The sequence below is a fragment of the Camelus dromedarius genome, chromosome 27 (genome assembly GCF_036321535.1).
Source record: "Camelus dromedarius isolate mCamDro1 chromosome 27, mCamDro1.pat, whole genome shotgun sequence".
Classification (NCBI taxonomy): Eukaryota; Metazoa; Chordata; class Mammalia; order Artiodactyla; family Camelidae; genus Camelus; species Camelus dromedarius.
Window position 1 is genome coordinate 10,695,192 of NC_087462.1, and position 18,672 is coordinate 10,713,863.

At 55.1% G+C, this 18,672-nt stretch overlaps 1 protein-coding gene and 1 pseudogene across 6 annotated transcripts in view; both read left to right on the forward strand.

Moving 5' to 3' along the window:
* CRTC1 (CREB regulated transcription coactivator 1) overlaps positions 1-18,672 on the forward strand; it is a 73,837-nt gene that overhangs the window by 45,981 nt on the left and 9,184 nt on the right. For 4 of the 6 annotated variants that reach the window (XM_064480040.1, XM_064480042.1, XM_064480041.1 and 1 more), the window contains 8 exons: positions 293-354; positions 2,015-2,109; positions 4,174-4,259; positions 7,160-7,200; positions 7,684-7,904; positions 12,589-12,722; positions 14,469-14,780; positions 16,728-16,832. In XM_064480040.1, coding sequence (XP_064336110.1) covers positions 293-354; positions 2,015-2,109; positions 4,174-4,259; positions 7,160-7,200; positions 7,684-7,904; positions 12,589-12,722; positions 14,469-14,780; positions 16,728-16,832 — 1,056 coding nt within the window. The remainder of the gene's footprint in view (positions 1-292; positions 355-2,014; positions 2,110-4,173; positions 4,260-7,159; positions 7,201-7,683; positions 7,905-12,588; positions 12,723-14,468; positions 14,781-16,727; positions 16,833-18,672) is intronic. The other 2 variants (XM_064480045.1, XM_064480043.1) reach the window with 1 other exon arrangement.
* Positions 4,444-4,544, forward strand: LOC116148547 (U6 spliceosomal RNA; annotated as a pseudogene).

The following is an 18,672-nucleotide window of genomic DNA, read 5'->3' on the forward strand; positions in this document are numbered from 1 at the left end:
AGCTGAACTAGACTCCCCGCAGCACCCCCATGGGCCCCCGTTTCACGGCTGAGGCCCCTCTTGGAAGGGGTGCAGCCCGCACGTGCGCTTGCAGGGGGTGAGTGCTGAGTGCTAGGTGGACAGGGCTGCACCCTGGAGGCTGCTCGCAGCCAGGCAGGAAAGGCCCCCCGCCCCGAGGCCCCAGCTGTTTGCAGGCTCCCAGCAGCCTGGCTACTCCGATGGCCAGTGTGGGGTTCCTAGCACTCAAGGCCGGGCCTGGGCTGACAGCACCATCCCCTTAACTCACACTCACGCGGACAGCTGCCCATACGGCACCGTGTACCTCTCGCCACCTGCGGACACCAGCTGGAGAAGGTCAGTGACTCAGAGCCAACCCCAGCCCTCTCATTGGAAACAAAGCCATACTTTCCTCATGGTCATGCTTGAAAAACCAGTACTCAGTCACTTGAAAATGACAAAAGTAAGAAGCATCCAGAAGTTTCTAGAAATCAGCTCTAGCCCTCTAACAGTGAGGTCACAGTTTGGGGTCTTCTGGGGATTTTTTTTCCCCTTCTCTATTTACAAATTTTTTTTTCTTTTTCGAACAAAGTAGGGATTGTATTGATTATTCAATGCTGCGGCTTACTTTTTTTCCATTAATGCTGTATTATGGTTGGTTTCTCACATTCCCAAACAGTCATAGAAAACGTGATTGTAAAAGGATTATATATTTTTTACTAGAAGATTAGAAAAATACATAAATGCATCTGGAAAGCGGAAAAAAAAACCCCACCCATAATACCATCATCTAGAATGTTTTTAAATAACAATAATATAGTTAATATAAATGCCTAAAATAACACAGGTGATTGTTACACACCAGTGTAAATGTACTTAATGGCAAAAGAAGTATACACTTAAAAAAGGTTAAAAAGGCAGTTTTCATGTTATGTTTATTTTACAATACATACACACACAAAAATACGTAGGTGATTTCAGTAAACAAAGACCAAAAGTAAGCAAGCTGTTAAAAAAATATGTATATGTATAATATATATTATATATATATAAACACAACACTGAATATATAATTCAGTAATCTAGTTAAATACCCACCAAGGTCATATTCACGTATCAGGTGCTATTTCAACTGTCGTATCCATTAACTGATGTAGGATGTGCGTTGGTGGAGTTGGTGCTGTTATCCTCCTCATTTTAGGTATAAGAGTACAGAGAGGTCAGAACACTTGCTCAGGGACACACAGGTGGTGTTGAGGGGAGGGCAGGATCCTCCTGGCTCCTCACTGCCCAGCTGGCCCCAGGGTCAGAGGTGGCCCGGTCCTTTGTAACCTGTTCTTGTCCTTGAACCGAGTTTCCCCCATGTCACTCTCAGTGTCTGGGACATCCCCATTGGGTGCTTGTGGCTTTTACTCTAATCCCCAAATTGGCTGTGCAGCTGGGCCCATCCTTTGCATGTCCGCCCAGCTCCCCATGGGTGCCCCTGGTTTCCTAGGCAGCTGAGGGGTTTTTCTGGGGACCCTCCCTTTAGGCACCTGCAACTGGGGGCAGATTGTGTTACTAGGGCAGAGAGTGGAGCCTCTCCCAGGCCCCTGGCAGCATTTGGACTGGTTGGAGCAAGACTCCCCTTGGCCATTTTTCACCAGGAGAGAACTCCATGATGGGCTTGTACCCCTGAGACTGGGCTACTGTGGGACTGTCAGGGCCTCTCTCTGGAGGATTTCAACTGGAAAACACCACCCTTTCCCTAAAGCTGAGAAGCTCAGCAAAGGGGCGGGGATAGACAGGGGCTGGTTAGGTGGTTAGGAAGGGAAGGACATTTCTGCTGCAGCCTTTGCAGACGAAAACCGCATTCACTCTTGTGGCTCTTTAGGGTTTTGCTCAGGTTACAGCAGCTCACAGAAATGACCTATGACTGCCACCCTGTCCCATTGGGCATGTCCCAGATAGAGCGGGGCCAGGACTATCCCTTTTTCCCCTTTGGGGCTGAGGCTCACTGTCTCTCTCCTCTCTCCAGGACCAATTCTGACTCTGCCCTGCACCAGAGCACAATGACGCCTACCCAGCCAGAGCCCTTTACGAGTGGGTCCCAGGACACGCACCAGAAAAGAGGTATCAACAGGGCACACAGGCATCTTTCCTGGGGTCAGGCAAGTCCAGTGGGTGGCTGCTGTGCTCCCAGAAATCACAAACTCACAGGTGGATAGACTTGAGAGGGAAGACTCAGTGGGTGCTGTGGGACAAGGGAAGGGGTTCAGGAAAACTTTCAGAGATGGTGCTACTTGAGTTGGATTTTGAGGAGTGCAGAGACACAGAAAACAGTCCCTGAAAATGCACTTTGGCTTTCATTCATGGATTCAGGGTATGGCCACACAGTCTGGGGGACTTACAGATTCTTTCAAATTTTGGGAGCAGCAAGCTGAAGCAAAAAGGGCTTTGATTGGCTATGACCAACAGTCAGGGCTTGATGTTCACCTTCAGGTATAGTTTGATCCAGGGCTTCACACTGGATCATTTCTTGTTTCTGATGCTTAGGACCCTCTAGGTCCACAGCCCCTGGGCCCATCCTAGCTACAGTGGGTGGAAAAGAGGCTGACTGTTTCCTAACTCTTGCCCAGAGCCTCCTTTCCAATTGGGCCATGCACACACCCCTGCAGCTGGGGCAGATTTGTGCCCAGGCCCCCAGTCCCTCCTTAGAGCTAGATGTGGAGGCAGTATCCCTGGACCTTCCAGGATAGTACATGCCATCTTAAAAACTGGGGCAGTGTTACCCATAGAGGGGAGAGCGATGCTGAGGCCAGCCCTAGGAAACCCCATGTGGGCCTGCTGTGTTCCAAGGTACTGACACCAGAGAACTAATCGTGTATTCCGAAGGCCCAGACGCTTACTACTTTTTTAGTAGCATTTCACTGTGCCAGTATAAACGTAACGGAGATTTTGCTGTTAGAAGAAGGATGGTCAACTAGAACTTCACCCCTTGCTGGCAGAGGCTTTCCTCATGTGATCTTCCCGGGATCCCAGCTCACGGGGCAGCAAAGGCAAGATCGCAGAAGGAAATGCCTCTATAATAAAAGCGAGGATTCCAGATCCCTAAGGGTGACAAGAATGGATCTGGCGCTTCTCTCCATCTCCTGATGCTGAGGGCCATTCAGAGGGTGCTGTCTACCCTGGAGAGTCCCCCAGGAACATGGGGCTTTTGGGGCGATGAGTGGGTGTCACCATCCCCAGGGACTTGCTGTGACAATGGAAGGACCTCTGGCAGCTCAGAGTCCAGTTGGCTTTGGGGTGGGGGGAGGAGAAACACATCAACTCTCTCTGTTCCTCAAGGGGCCCAGACAGTAACGAAGTTGAGGGTTAGTCTGGCTGCCCTTCCATCTCCTGGTCCTGGTTTCAAGAAGGAAGAATTAACCCATCAGGCTAACACATCATAATGGCTCTATTGCATGTGAAAAACTGAACCTCCAACCAACATAAAGAAATTGGGTCTCATAAAGAAAATGTTTCATTTTACCTTAACCGAAAGATTTAAGGGAAATGGACTTCAGGCACAGCTGGTTCTAGGGCCTTGAAAGATGCCCAACCAGTCCCTCAGACCTCTCATCTCCTTTCCTCCTCTGGGGCTGGTTGGCATTGCAACTCATGCGGCCATAACTACCATGCGTGGATCAACCTCAGCCCACGTTGAACTATGGGGCCTGGGTCCCTGTGCTTGGTGCCAACAGCGCAAGAGGAGCCCGGCCTCTGGGTACTGACAGCCCAGTGCGGGAGACGGGTGTCCACAGGGCCACAGGTGCAGTGCACAGGGCAAGGCGACCACTCATGGGATGCTAGGAGAGATTCTTGGCTGTTCTCTGCACCCCAAGGCCTCCAAGGCCTGAGTGGGTCCTGTAAGAGGCAGAGCCAACATGTGTCCTTAGCTCCAGAGCTTTCATTCTCATTTCTTTTTAAGTCACAGGTTCTCTCTCTCTCTTTTTTCACTTTTCTTTCTTTCTCTCTCTCTCTCTTTTTTTTAACGAAACTCTTTTACTTCAGTACAATCCCCAGAAGTAGTAGTTGGGGCAGTTACAATCATATCACAGTCACGACTCTATGTCGAGGGAGTGCCCTCCTGGCGCCAGCACGCAGCTGCAAAAAGACTCATTTTCTGCTTCTCCTTCTCACCCCACCCCTCCCTAGTCTTACTGTTAACAGTCCCAGGAATGGAGGAGACCACATCGGAAACAGACAAGAACCTTTCCAAGCAAGCGTGGGACACCAAGAAGGTAAGCACCTAAGAACTTTTGAAAGTGGTTTTCCTTCTTGATTTTTTTTTTTTAAAGCACAACCCTGGGTGAAACTGGCGAAATCATACACTGGGTGAGAGTCGCCTTCCCTGAGGTGTGAACCTCATTCAGTTTTGACCAGTTACATAGCCTATCGAAAACCATGTAAAGAATTAAAACCCACGTTCGCTTGGGCAGCACATACACTAAAATTGGAACCATACAGGGAAGATGAGCATGGCCCTCGAGGATGACACGCAAATTCACAAAGCGTTGCATATTTTTATGTGTAGTGATGGATGTTCTCGAGACTTGTTGTGGTGATCCCTTTACAACATGTACGAATAGCGAAGCATTATGTTACACACCTGAAACTAATATAACGTTATATGTCAATTTTATCTCAACTGAAAAAAAAAAAGAAATTGAAGCCATGGAGGTTAAGTGATTTGCCCAAGAATGTGAAGATACTTAGGGTTTTAGAACCTATGCCTCCTAATTCTTAGCCTTAATTGTGCTACTAGTGCACAGTATTGTGTAATTATCATTGTTTATCATCATCCTTGAACATAAACTCCCATTCATTTGCACAATAATCGCATAATTTATTAGAGTACAGCGTCTACTTGGAATTCCCAGTTGTATTGGGATTTCTGTATCCAGAAAGAAAGTTCTCAAGTTCAACCTACGAAACTGTCTAGTGATAAAATAGAATTTGTGCCATGAATACAGATTTCAAAGAATTTGAATAGAACAAAAATGCATTTAACACTAAAGCTATTTTGAATGTTAAAAAAAAAAAGAATTGAAACCCTTTGCTGGTCAAGTTGCATGAAAGGGGCAGCACCAAAAATCACCTATTCCTTGAGGAACTTGGAGGGAGCTGGTGAATGAGCAAACAGCCCTATGTTCCTTAAAAGCATAGATTCTGAGCTTTTGAAATCAACTGGAAACAACCTGAATTTTTGACAGTAGGGGATTTATAAGGAAATTGTCCTCAGCACCTCATGAAAAGCTCCATGTGATTGTAATTGGGAATTTTGAAGAAATTTTAAAGGTATGAGAGACACTTGTGATAAAACTGTTATGTGGGAAGAGCGGGATAAAGCCCTTTAGACAGGCACAGACCACACAGAGATGCCCACAGATCCCTGGGTGTACAGGACGCAGCCCAGGTAGCCCCGAGTGGGGCATGTCCTGCCAAGTAGTGGGGTGTGGGCACCAATGTTGGCCTTTTAATCCCTGTCTACATGTTCCAGTTTTGCATGCAGAATGCATATGATTTTCAAACTCTGGGGAAAAACTTAAAAATTTTGACAATTCAAAGTCAGAAAGCAACTGAAACATCTAGTTGCAAAGGGGTGCATAAGAAAGGACAACAGGGTCCCTCTGCGTGCCTAGATGTGCTGCTGTAAAGAAAATGAAGGTGGCAAGTGTCGTGACTCTGAGAAGGGAAACAGCCCCAGCATCCTGGGAGTGAGAAGAGGGCGGCAGAGCCCAGCATCTTGGCAAGATGCCTTTTAACTGCCGCGCAAAACGATGCATCTGTGAGGGTGTCAGTAGAGGAATTCTTGGGGATTCGTTGTGGGGGTGGGGGGATGATGGGTGGATTTTTAATGCTGTTTAGAAATCCATTAGTATCCCATAATGTTCGTGGAATGCTTTTGAAAAGATTTTTCAGAAAAAGTCATTGTCAAAGTGCTTTGCAAAAAAATCTGGTAATGAAGCGAGTGTTTACTCACGGAATTAAGGAGCCTGTGGCCAAGCAGAAACCCGTTCCTCTGGCATTCCCCACAGAGGCTTACCGCCCGCTGGTCACGTGCCATCCTTTGGGCTCCTCAGTCTCTGCCAGTCAGGCCTTCCCCACCCCACCCCCACCCCCACCGGGTGTGTGCACGGTGAAGCAGGCCCAGCCCTCCGCTGGTTGTGTCCACGTTCTTGTCTGATAATCCCTAAAGAACACATCAGCCAGGAGTGTCTGCCTGAGGGCCCAAGAGGCAGAGAGGACTAAGGGAACGTAACACACAGCTGAGCCCTCTGTTGGCACGCGGGGTTCTGTCCGATCATGTCTGCTGCCACCGGAAGAGAGTTGCCTCCTTTGTCCTTGAACGTGAGTCTAGGGATCCTGCCTGGAGCCTGCAGTTCTTGGATGGCGATAGTGTCCCCAGTTCACAGAGGAGGAAATAGGGTTTCTCTGGGACCCCCTTCCCAGGGCTGGTAACCACGGTCTCTGTCCTTGGGCCTGTGGGCCAGGAAGCATGCCAGCACCAGGGTCCCCGTGGGAGTCACAGCTCTGGGGCACCGTTGTAAGGTGGGTCAGCAGAGGGCACCAGCAGTACCTTCTGTGTTATTTAGGGCATCCGCTTTGAGCCTCCTCAGACTTCCCTATGTGATGTCCTTCTCTGTCATGGGTAGATGGACACCGAGCAGAGGCATCCCTTGCCACTGGAGCCCCCGCCTGCCCTGGCTCAGGAATGGCTTCAGGGTTAGCCTGGAGGCACCTGGGTTTTCAGCTGCTTCGCCCCCCAGCTGGCTGCTGACAGCCGTGGTACAGCCCTTGGAGGAGGGGGTTTCATATGTGAAGAGTGGGCAGGCATCCTCTTCTCCCCCATGCCTGCTCTGACAAGGGACCGAGCTACCCCTGGGCTGTGCCCACCTTACCAAGCAGACAGATTGAAGCTGGGAGGGGCCTGTAGGAAGACCGTCTCCACATAGCTCTTATTTTTGCCCTGAGTGTGCCTGGGGCAGGCCCCCCATCCCACGGGGCTACCTGTTCTTCATCTGCAGATAAACTCGATTTTTGTTGAGCATATTTTGGCCCCTCTGGGGAGATCAGTATGTTGTGAGGAGGCACAGTGCACACGAGGAGCCAGCTCAGCCTCTGCTGTCTTCTCTTTCAGACAGGGTCCAGGCCCAAGTCCTGTGAGGTCCCCGGAATCAAGTAAGTGTCAGCAGGGCCCCACCCTGTGTGCCTAAGGCCACCATGGGCTACTTGGATGACCCCAGGGCTTCCTGTCTGCTCATGAGGCTGCAGGTCCCTACAGGAGGGGACACTGTGCCTCTGGCAGCCACCCAGCAAGCCTCACCATGGGGGATGCTCCCGCCCCTCCCTGCCCGAGATGACTGAACCCCTGGCCTCAGCCCCAGCACACTCACCCCTCAGACACAGTCTGTCCCTGGTCAGTGGGAGGACCCTCACCCCAGCCCCCATCCTGCAGGGACAGGCTGCTTCCTAAGCTTCCGTTGGAAGTGTGGGCTGACAGTTGTTTCTCGAGCAGGGCAGCGCCTAATTGTGGGGTGTCATTTTGCACCTGCTAATTTTTTGCACCGGCCTCCTCCTGCCTCAGCCACAGCTTTTGGGGGAGAATGGGCCAGCTGCCATCCCAAGAGCTCACCTCCCCCTCTGTCTGGCCTTTCCCCCCAGCATCTTTCCATCTGCTGACCAGGAAAACACTACAGCCCTGATCCCCGCTACCCACAACACGGGGGGCTCCCTGCCTGACCTGACCAACATCCACTTCCCCTCCCCCCTCCCGACCCCGTTGGACCCGGAGGAGCCCACCTTCCCTGCGCTGAGCAGCTCCAGCAGCACCGGGAACCTTGCAGCCAACCTGACACACCTGGGCATCGGCGGTGCTGGCCAGGGTAAGGCCCGGCCGGGCGGCGGGGACACTCCTTTCCCTGGCAGAGCTCACTATCTAGTGATGATGACACATGTGTTTGAATGATGACCTAGCAGGGTCACATCCACAATGCTGGCCGTGGGGGTGGAGGGCAGAGTCCACCATGAGGGTTTGCTGTTGCCAGGCTGACCCAAGGGGAAAGGCATCTGGGCAGAGGGCACTTCCTGGGCAAAGGCCTGGCACTACGCAGGTTCATGCCCCCAGGGATTGGACCTTGGACTGTGGTTCTTAGGGGATGCTGGGTGCTTCAGAGAGTTGGGGTGGGCCAGGCTTTCCCCATGCCCCTCATCGAGGGACAGACCTGATCTGCCCTTCCCACCCGCAGCTGACTGGCTGCCTGCTTGGGACGCTCCAGCCAGCCCCCTCCCTGGGAGAGGAGCGCTCCATGCTCCTTTCTCTCCAGATCACATCCTTGAGGATGTTCCACGGGCCCCTCTCCTATCCCAATATCTCTCGATGCTGCCTCACCCCTCCTCCTGGGGACTTCCAGCGGCACCGTCCCCCTACAACTCAGGCAGAGACCCTGGGGATATCCTCCCCAATTCTTCTGTCCTCTTATCCACTCTGACCCGTTGGCATGTCCTGTCGGCCCCCCATCATGACCCAGCTTGATTCAGATCCTCTCCCTGGGATGGCCTCCACCTGCTGGGCCCCCCAGCCTCTTCACCACCAGAACTGCCATCAGCTCATGGCCCTCTTGTCAGGACCTTGCACAGCCCCTCAGCTCCCTCCTAGTGAAACCTTGAGACCCCCAGGACCTTTAATTCCTGCTCCCCATGTTGACTTTGCTTCAGCCCATGAGTTTACCTTGGGGCCTTTGGCCTCCTCCTCCTCCAGGCCCCTTGCTCCATCCCGGCTTAGATGACCTCCCCTCCCATCTTCAGGCCTTCCTGACTCCCTGCTCGAACCCACGCCGCCTCTCACACTGGGTTGCCTTTCTGCACCCTCCCTGCTGCTGTTAAGTCGCTGTTTGCTCTCATCTGTCCCCTGGGCTGGGCCCTGATCTCCCATGTCCTTGCTGTGACCTCTGTACGCATGTTGACTGTGGGACGTGTGGGTTTGTATCCATGGAGATGGGATGGCCCCACCACAGCCTGGTGGTGGGGCAGGCAGGAGGGACGGCGGGGGGCCCTTCTGTGAGTCCATGTGTGTCGGGACTCAGCGGTCAGTGAGAGCACTACCTCACCTGGAGCCATGCACGGGCCAGCGCTCACCCCATCCACGGGCCCCCTGCACCCCTGCCCCGAGCATGGTGGGTAGCGCCACACAGGATTTTGTGAAAGAGAATCAGACACTCAGGTTCGTGTTTGCCGCATTTCCTCTGGCTGCCGGGGAGAGCTGGCCATAAGGAACGGGCAGCAGCAACTGGACCAGGGCAGAGCCCCACTGAGAGCTGTGCAGAGAGATTTCAGGGTGAAATTGGCCAGCCTTGGAGCTGGGTTGATTCAGGGAGTAAAGCAAAACAGGAGCCTAGAGTCATTCCTCACTTTGGTGCCGACAGGGCTGGGGGCAGGTGAGGGTTTCCTAGGTTTTTAGATGAGGAGATAGAAGCCAGAATGGTGAAGCGGGGAGTGGGATTCTGGCCTGATTGCATTGAGGCTGTGTTTCTTCCACACACCTGGCCGTGTGCCCGCTGAGGCTCAGCCACTGGGCAGAGGACACCAGCCCTGGCCATGCCCCGCCTCCAGGGGAGCCCCAGAAGACAAAATGAGCAGATTTGGGGGAGCCCAAGACCCATGGCCCTCCAAGAGACAGATGGGTGGGCAGCGTCCACGCACGCCTGTGCAAGGCAAGAAATCAGAAGGTTGGCTCTGGGGCTGCAGGGTAGGGACTTGTCCCCCCATTGCAGACAGTGCTGTTCCCTGGCCCCTGTTTTTCTCCTCACGCCTTGTAGCAGCCTCCAGAGCACCACCCCCCTCCGCCGGAGGGTCCTTGGCAGCTCCCCAGCGCCCGCCCGGGAGCCGCGCACCTCCAGCCCGCGCCGAGTCTAAACAAGCACAGGAAAACACACACATGTGAAAACCATAGATGTGGGACGGAGTGCAGACCCCGAGCCTGGGGCCCAGACCCCAGCCTCCCTGGCTCAGAGCGTCGGCCCAGTAATGTCTGACATGTGTTTGGTTGTTTGCGAACCTGCCGCTCCAGCAGCTCGCATGGCAGGGGCTTCACTTTCTGGGCGCGTTTTAAGTCAAGCTGAGCCGCCGGCCGCTGGCACACATGGAGCTCACCCCCACCATCACCCGGCCCACCCTGCAGTCAGAACGTGAGCCTGAGGAGGAGGAAGAGGGAGGCCTCTGCCAACAGGGAGACAGCGGCCCCTCTCGCCTCCTTCCACATTTGCTAAAGTCGTTTCCCTGGCTGCTTGTGGGACCTGGAGGGTGGACAGGCTGGGGTCCTCCTTCCTGGCACAGCTCTGTGGCCTGCCACTGAGCTTTCGTGCCCCTGGGCTGGGCTTCTGCCACCAGGCCTGCCCTCCCCTGGCAGCTCTCCCTGCCCAAGATAGGCTTCCTTTCCAGCTGGACCCACTTCTTTTCCCCAAAGTGATCTGGGTTGTCAAAAGAAATTCAACGGCAAAGCGGCCCTCGGCCCTCCCGGCCCAACTGATGTCTTGGGGGTGGTGGCTGCCCCATAGAAGGCCAAGAGCGAGCTCTGCAGCCCAGCAGAGGATTAAAAACTCCCTTGTATTCAGGGCAGACATTAGAGGCTCGTAGCCTAAGGGCCAGATCCAGCCCATCAGTGTATTTTGGCTGGCCTACGACTGTGTGTGATGCTTTGAATCAACATTCAAACATACATGTAAAAACCTGGATTTCTAGCTTCTCTGGAAGAATCAGGCCTAGCGATGGAGGGTCGAGGTCCTGCACCTCAATTTGGGCTGGAGCACTCCAATTTGCCACAGATTCCTCCCATCCCTGCCATCCCTCTATCTCCCTCACTCCTGGTGTTTGCTTCTCTGCTGCTTACCGAGCCCTGACATCTCCTCCCAACGTGGGTGTGGAGTGTTCCTCTGCCCACCGGACATATGAGGCATTTGGATGCTCAGAGAAGACAAGGAGCAACCCAGGGTCCTACCTCCCAGTGCACTCTCAACAGGCGTCTTCCAGACTCCTCCTGCCTAGGCCTCCGCCAGTGGCTCCTGTGATGTTGCTATGTCTGCAGCAGCCTGATTGTGGGCCCAAAGTCTGTGTAGAAACTGGCCCCCAGGGCTCTACTGCGGGAGCAGTCCACAGTGCCAGGCGCCCCCGCAGTTGGCCAAGTGAAGCTGCCAGGGCTCCTAGGGGAAGTGCAGGCATGACCGGGCTCGCCTGGCGCGGATGACATAGCCCCAGTGAACAGCTGCCCTGGTGGAGGGCAGGCTGCCCATCATCTCCCTTCAGTGCGTGCTGAGAGCGCGCTCGCCAGCCCTTGAACCTGCTGCCTCACCTGCTGAAACAGGGTTGATCTGGTGCCCTCGCAGGATGGGCCCAGCTGCCCCAGTGAGTCAGGAGCCTTCACCTGGCTTTGACTGTGGGCCATAGCTGCTCATGACCTCATTAGGGCCTCACAGTGAACCCACAAGGAAACTGAGTCTGGGGGATCAGGTGAGACCTCCCCCGCCAGGGGTCCCCATCCTTCCCCCAGCATCAAGGGGCCTGTTGCTTCCCTGGCACAGTGCCCCAGGATCACCTGGCAGGCCCTAACTGCTGCCACACTGAACTTGACCTCACTCAGCCCCTTCACAGCAGATACATTCAGGGATCACATTGCTGAGGGATGGGGCCAGGGTGAGGGAAAGGGTGACTTGGAGCCCCCCAGCTGGAGCTCTATCAGGAAGAAGATGAAGGAATTGGATTTCAACTTGGGCATCCTTGTGGGAGTGGTGCTCCAGCCTGGGGAGTGCATGAGGTGGGGGGAGAAGGTTGTGGGTGTGAGGGAGGGACCACCAGATACATAGATCAGGGGCCAAGAGGAGCCAAAGGAGCAGTTATGGGAAGGGGCAAGTTCATGAAAGGAGGGTGAGCAGAATGATGAGACTCAAGAAGAAACTGCATCAGGCAGGACTGACTTGCTTGGAGCTCTCCAAAACCCAAACCAGTTTAGGCAAAAAAGGGGACCAATTGTCTCCCGAAATCAAGAAGCACCAATGTGGCTGGGTCTGGGGCTCAGGTGCTAACTCTGCTCCTCAGCTCCCTGTTTGTCATCCGGCCCTCCCTGTTGTGGTTACCGGATGCCCCCTCACACAATTGTGGACTTCCCTTCCTGGAGTCCCAGCAAAAGCCCCTGAACAGGGTCTCATTGGCCAGCCTGGTCACATGTCCATCTGGGGGCTAATCATGCTGTGGCCCAGAGGTGGGGAAGTGCTGATCAGTGGGGCCTGCAGAACCTGCCCCTCCTAGAGGGTGGGATCAGTGGGGAGAGCGTTGGTCAGCACTGGAGGTGGGAAGGAGAATGGAGCCCGTGCAGAGCTGGGGGATCCAGAGATTAGGGTATCGGGGCTTTGGACCTGGGGCGGGAGTGGAGTCCTGGATTTGGCGATCAGGATGTGCCCTCTGGTTTCTGTCTGTGTGATTGGGCTGTCCCCAGCAATGATCCTGGGTGTGTGAGTGCCACCCCCTGCATGCTCCCAGTGGCTCGCATCACGCCCACCTTCCCTCCCTCCCTTTCAGGGATGAGCACGCCTGGCTCCTCACCGCAGCACCGCCCAGCTGGCGTCAGCCCACTGTCCCTGAGCACGGAGGCAAGGCGGCAGCAGGCCCAGCAGGTGTCGCCCACTCTCTCCCCGCTGTCACCCATCACTCAGGTGCGAGGGCTTAGTGGGGCAGGGGAGGTGGGGCCCAGCTCTGCCTCTCTGGGAGGCCTCTCGCTCCTCCAGGGAGCAGAATCCTGAAGACTTTCCCAACATGTTTGCTTTTTGTTGTCAGATTTTCAAACACATGGGAAATGCAGAAATCAGTGGCCTGAGGTCCCCTTTGCCAATCATGGCTGTTAGCGTGTGCCTGCGTGACTGGCCTTCTTCATTATGCTAGTCTCTCTTTCAGGATCCAGTTTTGTTTTGTTTTGTTTCCTTTAGGATCTAGTTGAAATTTCCCAAAATAAAATGTTTTAAGAGGTTTGTTTTTTTTTTTCAATTTACAGTCTTTGCTTTGTCTACTTCTCTGGGAGTTTGATTATGCCTAGCAATCGGTGCATTTCCTGAGGGTTACCCAATATGCTGGCATATAGCTGTTCATAGTCCTTTTTATTTCTGTAAAGTGGTCAGTAATGTTCCCTCTTTCATTTCTGATTTCAGTAATTGGAATCTTCTCTTTCGCTTAGTCAGCGTAGGCTCATAGGACGAGTTAGGAAGTGTTCCCTCCTCTTCTGGTTTTTTTTTTTTTTAAGGGTCTGTGAAGCATTGGTTAATTCTTTCTTAAATGTTTGGTAGAATTCACTACTGAAGGCACTGCGGTCTCAGCATGTCTTCACTGGAAATTGTGTGATGACTGATCTAATCTCACTTTTATCCGTCTACTCAGATTTTCTTTTTCTTCTTTGGACTGTTTTGGTAGTTTGTGTGTTCTGAGGAATTTGTCTATTTTGTCTACTTTTCAGACCCTAATAGATAACGTTTGTTTCTTTACATAACCTCGATGACCTTATCCACTTACAACTAAATGAACAGTAATTCTTCTATACCTTCCTATATCCACCTGGGCCCAGTTCCCCACTGTGTCACTGCTTGTACAGTTCTTGTTCAGACCAGGATCCAGGCAGCGCCCTGGGTGGCTCCTGGTGGCTGTGTCCTCAGTCTCTCCATCTGTGGCCCCTGCCTCTTCTCTGCTCCCACCACGCCCCACCCCTGAGTCCTGCCTTCCCTTTCCGGAAACACTCTTTTGGGCATAAACTGCTCCCCACTGATCAGAAGCTGGCATCCTGATAAGTGTTTCATCCTGTAGCTCCTGGGCACGTCCAGTCTCCCTCAGAGGGCAGGAGCCCTTGCCTGCCCCTGGAACTGTCTGCACAGACTTGTGAATGTTGAAAACTTCTCTCCAGCTGTTTTCTTCTTTCCAACTCTAAGGAAGCCTGAGCTGGTCATTGCTCAGTGACTACATCAGTGTCTCCTCACCCAACTCGTCTCCAGCCTCCCCTTGATGGGCCAGGCTGAGGAGGGTGGGAGGGGGGTTCCTTCCCCCTGCAGGACCCCACAGGGGCTGGGCGCTGGCTCCCCACTAGGCTTCCAGAGTGTGGTGCCCCGTGCCTGCCCACAGTGGGGAAACTCCAGCTCAGAAAGGCCAGGGGCATCTTGAGTCTCTGAGTGCAGACGGTGGTGCTGTTGCTCAGTGTGTGGTGAGAGAGGCTTGCTGAGGACAGGTCCTCCGTGGGTCCTGGAGGAGGCCTCCCTGCTAAGCCTTTGCTTCACCGATCCAGGATCTGGACATCCCTTTGTTTGCCCATCACCTTGTTGCCAAGCACGCCAGGCCGATGGGGGTCCTCTGGGGACCAGGTGCTCCCAGCCCTGCCCCACCTCTGAGCGTGTCTCTTGTCTGATGCCCTCCTCTCCCTTCAGGCCGTGGCCATGGATGCCCTGTCTCTGGAGCAGCAGCTGCCCTACGCCTTCTTCACCCAGGCAGGCTCTCAGCAGCCGCCGCCACCACAACCTCAGCCCCCACCCCCGCCGCCGCCTGCCTCCCAGCAGCAGCCGCCCCCGCCGCCCCCGCAGGTGCCTGTTGGCCTCCCCCCAGGCGGCTCCCTGATGCCGAGCACCAGCCTGACGCGGGGGCCCCAACTGCCCCCACTTGCAGTCACGGTACCGTCCTCTCTCCCCCAGTCCCCCCCAGAGAATGCAGGCCAGCCACCGATGGGGATCGACATTGCCTCGGTAAGCTAGCGATGGAGTCCTATGGGGCCTGGGTGGGAGGCTTGTGTGGGAGGAACCCTGGGGGCTATGAGAGGCCCCCACTGGGCCTGACAGGAGGACCGTGAGGGCACCTGGCTTTATCTGCAGCCACCTTGAGGCTCCGCTTTTGAGGCCACCTTGGCCTGAGGCATGGGGTTCCACAGGGGATTCTCCCTGGAATCCTCAAGCCAAGGTCGTCACCCCAGTATAGATGGGGAACCTGAGGCACGAGCAAGGGTCAAGTGCCCCAAACTTCACCAGGATGGCCCACTGCATGTCTTTTGCCAAGCCCTCCCCCGTGGGCCCAAATGCCCCCTCAGCCCTTCCCGCCCAAGAAAAGGCTACCTTAGAGGCAGGGAGAGCACAGAGCTCTCAGGGCCTGGGAAATGGGTTTCTGGGAGCCAGAGGGATAGAGAGAAACTTGGAGGAGAAGAAGGGATGAAGCCAGCTCTGCTTCATACAGCACAGGGCCTTGGGCTGGGAACCTGCAGTTCAGACCATGAGACCCCCTGCCTGTGGCCAGGCTCAGGGTAACAAGTGCTAGGTTTTGACCCCTGCACCAAAACCTTCCTGACTGTTCAGACTTTCACCCTGATTTCCCTGGTAGGAGGGAGGTGGTCACAGTTAGATCCAGAGGAACAGGGACCCACGTTTGGGGCCCAGCCAGCCCTCCCCTGGCTGCCAGCCCCAGGATAAATGTCATCAGAACATGTGTTCTGCAAAGAACAGGCCCCCCGCCTGAGCTGGGCAGGGCAGGCAGGTAACCCAACAGGTAGAGACCCACATTTCCAAGCTGCTCTGACCCCTTGGAGGGCAGACCTCAAGGGTCCCCTTGAATGAGGATGTGGGTGGTTCCTCACTGTGGAGCTGGGGAGATGTTGGAAGCATGGGGTGTCCAGGCCAGGCTCTCAGGTCAAGGCATGTGTCGTCTGTTACTCCCACTTTGCCCCAAGAGAGTGCTGGCTCTCTCAGGACTCTGGCTCCAGTGGCTTCTGTGTTTCTGCAGACCCACCCAGGCGAGGAGAATGTTCCTTGGTCATTTTCCTCTTTCCAACCCCGAGGAGGCCTGAGCTGGTCATCGCTGAGTGACCACAGTGTTGTCTCTGATACCCATACTTTCCTGTGCAAACCCCCTGCCCTACCTGGGCTCAACTTCCATCCCAGACTACTCAGGACAGGATGCTGAGGAATTGAAGGAGACAGAGACGTAGCACTTAGGGGGCCCCAGGTCGGCTGGCTGGGCCTCACTGAACAGCAGGCTCAGAGAGGTTAGATAGTTTGCCCAGAGGTACACAGCAGGGCCTCACTGAGTGGGACCAGAACAGGGTCTAAATCCAGGTCCTGGCCTGGCCCATCCTGCCCCCAAGGGATCTGGTGAGAAGCCAAGGCCCTTTGTCCTCCAAGTGAGGGGGTGGCCGCCCTTTAGAAGTCTGTGGACAGTATAACCCCAGCAGGCTCATTCCAAGCAACATCAGTGACAACGACTGCCTGGCCCCGGGAGCCCTGCAGCGTGCCCCAGACAGCCCTCACTGTCAGTCCTGCCACCCCTCAAGGCCATCTGACTGGCCCTGGGCCTTCCCTGCCCATGTGTGTGGGCGTGCACGTTCACGTGTGTGCAGCCATGTGCACGGGTACGTGGGTGTGGGTGCGCCTTCATGGGGGTGCTCTGAAACCTGCTGAGTAGAGGCCAGCTCTCTCCCCCACACCCCTCCCACAGCCCCCTGGGGCGATTCTGTGACCACGCGCCCCCACCCCTCCCAGAGCTGGAGGAGGCAGGTCCCCTCGAGTTGCTGGGCTCAGGAACCTGCACCTCCTGTGGGTGCCCTGGGTACTCTGCTTACCTGAGGGGTGGGGGCTTTGCCAGGGGGCCCAGCAGGGAACAGCCAGGCGCGGGGCCCCTTAAGTGTCCTGACCTGTCTGTCGTCACAGGCGCCGGCTCTGCAGCAGTACCGCACTAGCGCTGGCTCCCCAGCCAACCAGTCTCCCACCTCGCCTGTCTCCAATCAAGGCTTCTCCCCCGGGAGCTCCCCGCAAGTAAGGGACGCCGCATCCCCTTCCCCACCTCCTTGGCTCCAGCCTAGCTCGTGCCTCCGGCCCACCCATCCACTATCTGTGCTCCTGTCTCACTCCATCCCATCTTGTTCACTCCACCGGGGTGGGGACCGGAGAGGGGTGGCCACCTTGGGCAGTGGCCAAGGAGAAGGCGCTTTCCCTGGGAGCGCCCCCGTTCCCTCCGTGCCTCTGTGGTCTGTGCAAAGCCCAGGCTGGGGGTGGTGGGCTCTCCACTCACGTTAGTGACATTGGTGTGGCCTCTGCCCTAGCTCCTCACCCCAAGGCTGGGACGTCCTGGTGTGAGGCTCGGAGTTGGCATCAAACCGCCTGTGCACCCTGAGGCCTCGTGCTTCCAGACTTCTGGAGGTGGAGGGGTGCCCCCCCGCCTGAGGGTGCAGCTGAGGTGACAGCAAGGTTATAGTGGGGACTCCAACTCCTCGGCCCTCTCCACCCCTTAAGAGGATGTGTCTCACGGTCTCCAGGCTGAGGAAGCTTCTCTGAGGGCAAAGCAGCCCCTCGGTCCTGGTCTTCTCACAGATGAGGAGACCGAGGCTTGCTCCAGGTGACAGGCAGGGCTAGACCACTTCTGTCAGACTCACATTTTCCCTCCATACCAGGCACCACAGGACTCTGATCTCCGACTCAGACACACACACACCCAATCCAGGTTCCTCAAAATTCCCCTTGGCTCCACTCCACCCATGGCTGCATTCTACCTGGAACCTTCCATCAGAAGAGAAAGAGTTCCCACAAAGCTGACATGTGGGCCTAAATCTCACTGTAGCAGTGGAGCCTCCCCAGGAACCTACCTCCCTGTCCCCAGAGTGTCACTAAGCTGAGAAACCTCTTGGAGCCACTACAGTGCCCCAGGCCCTGAAGCTTCATTCTCAGCTGAAGGGATGTTGTTACTTCCTGGGTAGAGCAGGAAGAGGAGCTGTTCCTCCAGGCAGGACCTGGGGATCCTTGTCCTGGGACATGCCGTGCTGTCCCCATCTCCCAGGCTCTCAGAGGTGCACTCTGAGCCAGGCCCTGTGGGTCAGGACAGTGGGCATCAAGGAGGACCCAAGGCTCTTCTCATGACTCTCTGATAGAGGAGGGGCTTTCCCAGGGCCCTCCATCATCTCCCACCCTCTGCAGCCAAGGGTCCTGCTGGGATTAGGTGTGCAGCCTCCCGCTCTGTAGAAGGCGGGGAAAGTGCAGTGGCTCGGGGCAGGCCAGGGGTCAGCCTGGTGTCTGCACGCTCTCGGTCTGTCCTTGTTGGCTCTGAGCCCTGGCGTCTAGTCTCCTCATGAGGTGCAGGGGGATGCGGTGGGGGGGGGATGCTTAAGGGTGGGAGAAGCCCGTCCAGGCAGGGGAAGCAGCAGGTGGGTTCTGCTCCCCGGTGGGCTGCCCTGTCGGGGGCTGGCTCCTGAGTTACATCCGTTCTTCTGTGTGAGGCAGGACAGGAATTTAAGGGCAGAGCAAGTTTCTCTCAGGAGAGATTCACCTGAACCAAAGCGGTTCATGCTGGGCAAAGAGCATGCTGCTATCTCATCAAGCTCATGTCTGTGTGTTGGTCCATCTGTCTGTCCATCCATCGTGCTCCTGCAAGGGAGATAGGCCACTCACTCAAATGTGAGGGGAGGGGAAGGGTGTAGCTCAGTGGTAGAGCGCGTGCTTAGCATGCACAAGATCCTGGGTTCAATCCCCAGTACCTCCATTAAAAAATAATAAGTAAATGAATAAATAAATCTAATTACCTCCCTTTCCAAAAATGAAAAATGTGAGGATGGAGCCAGGCCATCTGACCCCAACCAGGGGTGCTGGGGTTGGGTTCTGTGGG